The following is a 7,244-nucleotide window of genomic DNA, read 5'->3' as shown; positions in this document are numbered from 1 at the left end:
TTGGAGCCTGTCCTGGAACTAGCTCTGTAGACCAGGCTGGTTTCGAACTCACAGAGATCCGCCTGCCTCTGCCTCCCGAGTGCTGGGATTAAAGGCGTGCGCCACCACCGCCCGGCTATTCAGTTTATTTGACTAAAAAAAAAATCCATTCTAAGATAATGTCTTTCCTCTGCATTAAAATTCCTGTAGGGAATTGTTTGGAGGGTAATATGACCCTAATGCAGTTAAAATTTGGATCCATATGATCCTTCTGCAATTTCTCTTCAATCAAAGATTTTTTTTCTCAGCTCCAGAAAATAATTCCCTGGGACTATTTAAGTCCTTGTCACCGCCTAAAGTTTTGTTTAAATTAATCAGGTCATCAGGACCTATCCCAATAGTGTGCCAGAGATGGGAAATGTCTCCTAGCAATCTTTGGAAGTCATTAAGAGTCTGCAACCGATCTCTCCTAATTTGCAACCTTTGAGGTCTAATTTTTTGGAAACCTATTTTATAGCCTAAATAATTAATAGAATCTCCTCTTTGTATTTTTTCAGGTGCAATTTGTAATCCCCAACAAGCAAATTTTTCTTCTTCAAACCTTTTTCTAAAGTATGTACATTTGAATCAGATAGCAGAATGTCATCCTGTAATGGTAAACTATAGATTAAGGAAATTGCTTACGTATCATTTCCAATGACTGACTTACAAAATATTGGCACAGAGTGGAGCTATTTAACATTCACTATGGGAGAACCTTCCATTGATATTTTTTAGCAGGCTGAGGATTATTATAAGTAGGCACTGTGAAGTCAAATACAGAAGATTACCAAGGGCTGGTTGACTCTTCAATATGCTGAGCATCTTGTTACTCCTGTACCAGCTGTTCTAAAGTCTGAAGTTTCTCTTTTGTTAAAGGTCATTGCTTAACCCATATAGGTTTATCTGTCAGCCATTTTTTGTTGTTGTTGTTGTTTGGATTTTTGTTTGTTTGTTTGTTTTGTTTTGTTTTTTTCGAGACAGGGTTTCTCTGTAGCTTTGGAGCCTGTCCTGGAACTAGCTCTTGTAGACCAGGCTGGTCTCGAGCTCACAGAGATCTGCCTGCTTCTGCCTCCCAAGTGCTGGGATTAAAGGCATGCGCCACCACCACCCTGCATCTGTCAACCATTTTAAAGGTCAGGCTGTTGGTGCCTTTGAAATATCAGCAGCTGCCGGGTGATGGTGGCACACGCCTTTAATCCCAGCACTCGGGAGGCAGAGGCAGGCGGATCTCTGTGAGTTCGAGACTCGCCTGGTCTACAGAGCAAGTTCCAGGACTGGCTTCATAGCTACTGAGAAACCCTATCTCAAAAAAAAAAGAAAGAAAGAAAGAAAGAAAGAAAGAAAGAAAGAAAGAAAGAAAGAAAGAAAGGAAGAAAGAAAGTTTACCAAAATACTCACTTTATGGTTTCTTCAGAATTTTTTTGTTCTCTCTTCTACAATAGGCATTAGGTTCTTTAATTGCTCTGGGAAAGAGTTTCCTCTATGATGGCAGAAAATAACTGAACCAAATTTGGCATAGGGGCCTGTGAGAGGCCCCTCATGGAGTTTCCCAACAGCAAAAGATTACCAGAATATTTCTCATTGACCTACATTCATTAGTCCAATGCCTGCCTTTGCCACACCATCCACATAATTCTGAAGGGAGTAGCATTCTGGATGGATTATTCTTAGAAAAAAACATTGTTTCTAGGAATGCCCTGTCTACAATCCCTTTTAAGGTGACCTTGTTTTCCACATTATAACATTTTTCATTTCCATTATTCCTCAGATCTCTGAATCACCTCTCCTATCCAGGCATCATCATGCTCATGAGACTCAATATTAGTTGTGTCTCGAATCAAGTCCTCCATAGGTGCTGACCTTGCCTTTGACAGACTAATTACCCTTTCACATAAAGAATTGACACTTTCAAAAGCCAGGGATTCGATTATTATTTGTTTAGCTTCTGAATTTGGTATCATTCTTTTTACTGCTGAAGTCAGTCTTTGAAGAAATCTGCAAAGACTTCCTTTGGGCCCTGTATAACTTTAGTAAATGACTCAGTTTTCTCTCCTACTTCTCTAATTCTGTCCCAAACATTCAAAGTTGCTGTGTGGCATAAATCTAGGGTGTGGTCATCACCTACAGCTTGCCTTTCTATAGTAGCCTATTCTCCTTCTCTAAGAATTTAATCTAGGGAGGTTTCCCTACCTCTAGCTTTACTCCATTTTTCAATAATCTTAGCCTCTTTTCTGAACCAGGCACTCCATTGTAATTGTGGACCAGGCAATTAAGCACCCTTAACCAAATCTATCCAGTTGTTAGAGTTAATTCTATTACAAACTGACCACAGTTTTTTAAACATTTGTTTCACAAAAGGCGAATGCATGCCATAAGAAACAACTGCTTCCTTAATATCTTTTAGATCTTCATACATATAGGTGCCCATTCTGTAGATCCTATTTGATATTTACTATTTCCTGGCTTTTCAGAAATAGTAACAGAATAAGTATCTAAAACTCTTGGTAAGTCATCTCTGACTCTGAGAGGTACTGGTGATGTTAAGTCTTTACTATTGTCTTTTGATTGTACCTCATCTCTGTGTTTATCAGTTCTGACAAGTTCTTCAGTGCTTTCATATCTATGTATCACTGTCTTTTGTAGAGTCTGAATTTCTTAACCTGTGAGTATTTCTAATGATTTCCTCAAATCAATTAATCTGTGGTTTTCATCATGTACATATGATTCCAAGTCTTTAAGTTTTTCCATTAATGATATATTCTCATCCTTAGAGATTGTTTGGATGGCAAGCAGATTGTCTTCCAGGAGGGATGTTCTATCTGCTGGCTTGCCATAACTTTTTAACAGATTTTGATTGTCAATTGCAACAGTATGAATCCTCTCAGATAATCTCTTAGTACCCTCTGTAAGATTTCATAACCCATTGACATGGAGTGAATTTTGCCTGTCAAATTATGGTTATCAGTTTCAATGGTATGAATCTTTTCAACCAACTTCTCATTACTAATCTGTAAAGTCTGTATCATTTCTAAAAGTTTTTCATTCTTTTTTTTTTTTTTTTTGGTTTTTCGAGACAGGGTTTCTCTGTGGTTTTGGAGCCTGTCCTAGAACTAGCTCTTGTAGACCAAGCTGGTCTCGAACTCACAGAGATCTGCCTGCCTCTGCCTCCCGAGTGCTGGGATTAAAGGCAAGTGCCACCACCGCCCGGCAAAGTTTTTCATTCTTGACCCTGTTATCAAACCATTTCTTTAAAGATATAATATGAAGTATCAAACCAATAGCAGCAATGGCTAAGAATGTGTATACCCCAGGTAGATCATATACCTCTTCTAGAATTCCCTCTATACTAGAGGTGAAAAGGTTTTTAAATTCCCGGATGGTGATATTATCTACTATTACCTTATGAATGGTTTACAAATTGCAAAAAAATTATCAGATAACTTATGTATGTTGAAATTCTCAGAAAATTGCTGTAGGTGTAATAATGTTGATTGACCATCAGATGAAGCCAGTGTTTGGTTGGCTGGTTTAAGTGGCTACTGAGAGTTTAAGGTGTAATGACAATGCTGGCTAGCAGGTGTCGCAGTTACGCTAAAGTAGTTCAGGGATGCTGGTGCTCTGGTCTTACTTGTTCCAGTGTTGGTAATCTGGGCATTTTCTAAGCAAAACTTTGGGGGAGGGTCAATATAATGCCCCATGCCTGTAATCTCAGCTACTCAGAAGGCAGGAGGACCATTGGGCGTAAGAGTTCACAGCTAGCCTGGGCAGCATAATGTAAGCTCTATTACCCAAAATAATTAAGTAGCTTAGGGAGTGGCTGGCAGAGAAGACATGGGTTCTAGGTCCTGGACCCCAGAGCGCTTGCCTCCACCTTGGCTTTTCCAGGAATCTGGCCATCATGAGTAGGATTCGGGTGCATGCTTCTCTGTCGCCATGGGATCCACAGTGTGGATCTTCTGATCTTAGCTCCCATTCTTCTCTACAGAGTGACTCTGCCTCCTGTTTTCAGCCCAGAGAGACACGTTAGTAAGCAGCTCTTCAGCTCTCCCTCCCTCCTGTGAGCCAGGCACAACCACACACACCTGTAACTGAAGCTCTCCAAAGTCAGAGATGGGAATGTGGAGAGTTCAAGGCTAGCCTGTGCTACCTCTCAGGACTCTCTTTCCCCAGTGATTCAAAGAAGCTCTAGGGCTGAGGTACAAGTGGGAGTCATAATTGGACCAGATTTCAGGGTTTATCACCTCAGCTCCCTTTTTTTATTAATTAAATTTTTTTCATTTATTTTACATCCCAACCAGTTTCCCCTCCATCCTCTCCTCCTGTTCCCTCCCTACCCCCACCTCCCCACTGCCCCCACATCCACTCCTCTGTTTCTGTTCAGGAACGGGCAGGCTTCCCATGGGTGTCCACAGAGCATGGCATATCAAGTTGAGGTAGGACTAAGCTCCTCCTTTTGTATTGCAGCTGGGTGAGGCAAACCAATGTGGGGAATAGATTCCCAAAGTTGAGCTCAAGCTTCAGGGACAGGTCCTGATCCCACTGCTAGGAGTTCCACAAATAGACCAAGCTACACAGCTGCCACACATAGGTAGAGGGCCTAGGTTGGTCCCATGCAGGCTTCCTGACTGTTGGTCCAGAATCTGTGAGCTGCTATGACCCCACGTTGTTTCTGTGGGTTCCCTTGTGGTGACCTTGACCCCTCTGGCTCATACACAATCTTTCCTCTCTTCAATAGGATTCCTGGAGCTCAGCCCAGTGCTTAGCAGCTGTGGATCTCTTCCTTTGTTTCCATCAGTTGCTGGACGAAGGCTCCCTGATGACAGTTAGGGTAGTCACCAATCTGATTACAGGAAATGGCCAGCTCAGGGCCCCTCTCCACTATTGCTAGGAGTCTTGGCTGGGGTCATCCTTGCAGATTCCTGGGAGTTTCCCTGGCACCAGGTTTCTTCCTAACCCTGAAATGGCTCCCTCTATCAAGACATCTCTTTCAATACTGCCGCCCCCCATCCTTCCCTCAACCTGCCCAATCCACTCCCTTAATTTCCCATGCCCACCCATCCCCAGTCCACCCAGATCTCTTATTTCCCCTTCCAAGGGAAATCCATGTGTCCCTCTTGGGCGCTCCTTGTTACCTAACCCTCTCTGGAGCTATGGATTATATATATATATTATATATAATATATATTATCCTTTTTTTTAAAATATTTATTTATTATGCATACAATACTCTGTCTGTATGTATGTCTGCAGGCCAGAAGAGGGCACCAGACCTCATTCCAGATGGTTGTGAGCCACCATGTGGTTGCTGGGAATTGAACTCAGGACCTTTGGAAGAGCAGGCAATGCTCTTAACCACTGAGCCATCTCTCCAGCCCTATATATTATCCTTTATGTTACATCTGATATCCACTTATGAGTGAGTACACACCATGTTTGTCTTTCTGGGTCTGGGTTACCTCACTCAGGATGATTATTTTCTAGTTCCATCCATTTGCCTGCAAATTTCATGATGTCATTGTTTTTTGTTTTTTGTTTTTTTTTTTTTGTTTTTCGAGACAGGGTTTCTCTGTGGCTTTGGAGCCTGTCCTGGCACTAGCTCTGTAGACCAGGCTGGTCTCAAACTCACAGAGATCCGCCTGCCTCTGCCTCCCAAGTGCTGGGATTAAAGGCGTGCGCCACCACCGCCCGGCAGATGTCATTGTTTTTTACAGCTGAATAATACTCCATTGTGTAAATGTACCACATTTTCTCCATCCATTCTTCAGTTGAGGGGCATCTAGGTTGTTTGCAGGTTCTGGCTATTAGTCATAATGCTGCTCTGAGCATAGTTGTCAGATTCCTTATTGACCTATGGAAAGCTAAGACCTCAGAGAGAGGTGGCCACATGTGAGACATTAGTGAAGGCTAGACCCAAAGTTATCTTCCTGTCTTAGCCAACTTCTCAACTTATTTGCCTGTCTGAGAAGAAGAAAAGGCAGGAAAACGAAGCCAGGACATCCCTGGGCTCTGCTTCTTAGCCTGTTGAATGGGAAGAGCAACCTCTCTGAGGACATTCTCACTCAGTGTTCAAGAAAGGTAGTAGAGGAAGCTGGGGTGGGAATCCTCTCCCTGGAGTCAAGAGGACCTGACGTGAAGGACAGAACCTGAAGGTGGGGCAAGCAAATGGCCTCTGAAGACATGGTTTCATCTTGCCTTTCATCCAGGTGAGGCCCAGGCCTGGGCTGCCATGGATACCCTGTCCCTGGAGCATCAGATCCAGAGCGTGCAACGCCACATCAGCTTCCTGAAAAAGGAGCAGATGGCCCTGCTTCGAGACCTGCACCTGGAGATCCTGAGGCTGCAAAAGCGCTGCTCAGGTGAGGCTAGCTCTTACCCCAGGGGGCTGGAGTGAGGAGGGGGGTCACTGTCACCATCGTCGGTTTCTCTGGTGGGATGCCCCTCCTTGAGTTCCTATGAGCCTAACACGTTCTGTCCTGCCTCTTTCTGGATGAGAACCAAGACTTGAGTGGAGCAGGTTCTAGAGATGAGCCGAAGGTGACATGACTGTATTGTGGAATGGGGGAAGTAAAGTTAGGACTCAGATGTTTAGTAAGTTCTAGGCCAGTGTGGGCTACATGAGACCCTGTCCTCACTTCCCCACACCTAAACATTTTAAGGCTGAGGACCCTGCTGAGGTAGTGGGTCAGGCTTCCAGGAACCAGTTCCAGGGGATTCCTGTCCTTTGAGCACCTGTCATCCTTCAGGAGCTCAGGTGGGAAACTGACTGTCTCAGACTGGTGAGATAGAGCAGAAGGCTTGGAGTGTGGCTCAGCGTTGGGGCACTTACCCACCATGTGCACACGGCCCTGCGTTCTATACCCAGCATCATACACGTGAAAATAAACACACATTGGGAAGTAGGGCCAAGAAGAGTTCAGGATGACATGAGCAAGATGGTGGAGGGTGAGCACCTCCATCCTAAGAGGGAGCATACCATCTCCCCGGATAGTTGTATGCAATGCAGACATACCAATAGGTGATGGTAAGGAAGTAAAAAAAAACATTCAGGTAAATGGGCCAGCATGGCAAAGGCCAGGAAGTCGGATAAAACTGTGCCTAGAAGAGACCATAAGAAGCCAGACTCCGGCCGGGCGATGGTGGCGCATGCCTTTAATCCCAGCACTCGGGAGGCAGAGGCAGGCGGATCTCTGTGAGTTCGAGACCAGCCTGGTCTACAGAGCTAG

General features: G+C 44.1%; 1 protein-coding gene across 1 annotated transcript in view; it reads left to right on the top strand.

Moving 5' to 3' along the window:
- Ccdc92b (coiled-coil domain containing 92B) overlaps window positions 1–7,244 on the top strand; it is a 34,640-nt gene that overhangs the window by 16,764 nt on the left and 10,632 nt on the right. Inside the window, exon 2 of the mRNA XM_013347457.2 lies at window positions 6,225–6,377. Coding sequence (XP_013202911.1) covers window positions 6,248–6,377 — 130 coding nt within the window. The 5' untranslated portion in view covers window positions 6,225–6,247. The remainder of the gene's footprint in view (window positions 1–6,224; window positions 6,378–7,244) is intronic.

Source organism: Microtus ochrogaster, chromosome 7 (genome assembly GCF_000317375.1).
Source record: "Microtus ochrogaster isolate Prairie Vole_2 chromosome 7, MicOch1.0, whole genome shotgun sequence".
NCBI classification, from domain to species: domain Eukaryota; kingdom Metazoa; phylum Chordata; class Mammalia; order Rodentia; family Cricetidae; genus Microtus; species Microtus ochrogaster.
The sequence above is the reverse complement of the archived record's forward strand: the minus strand, read 5'-3'. Positions and strand labels throughout refer to the sequence as shown.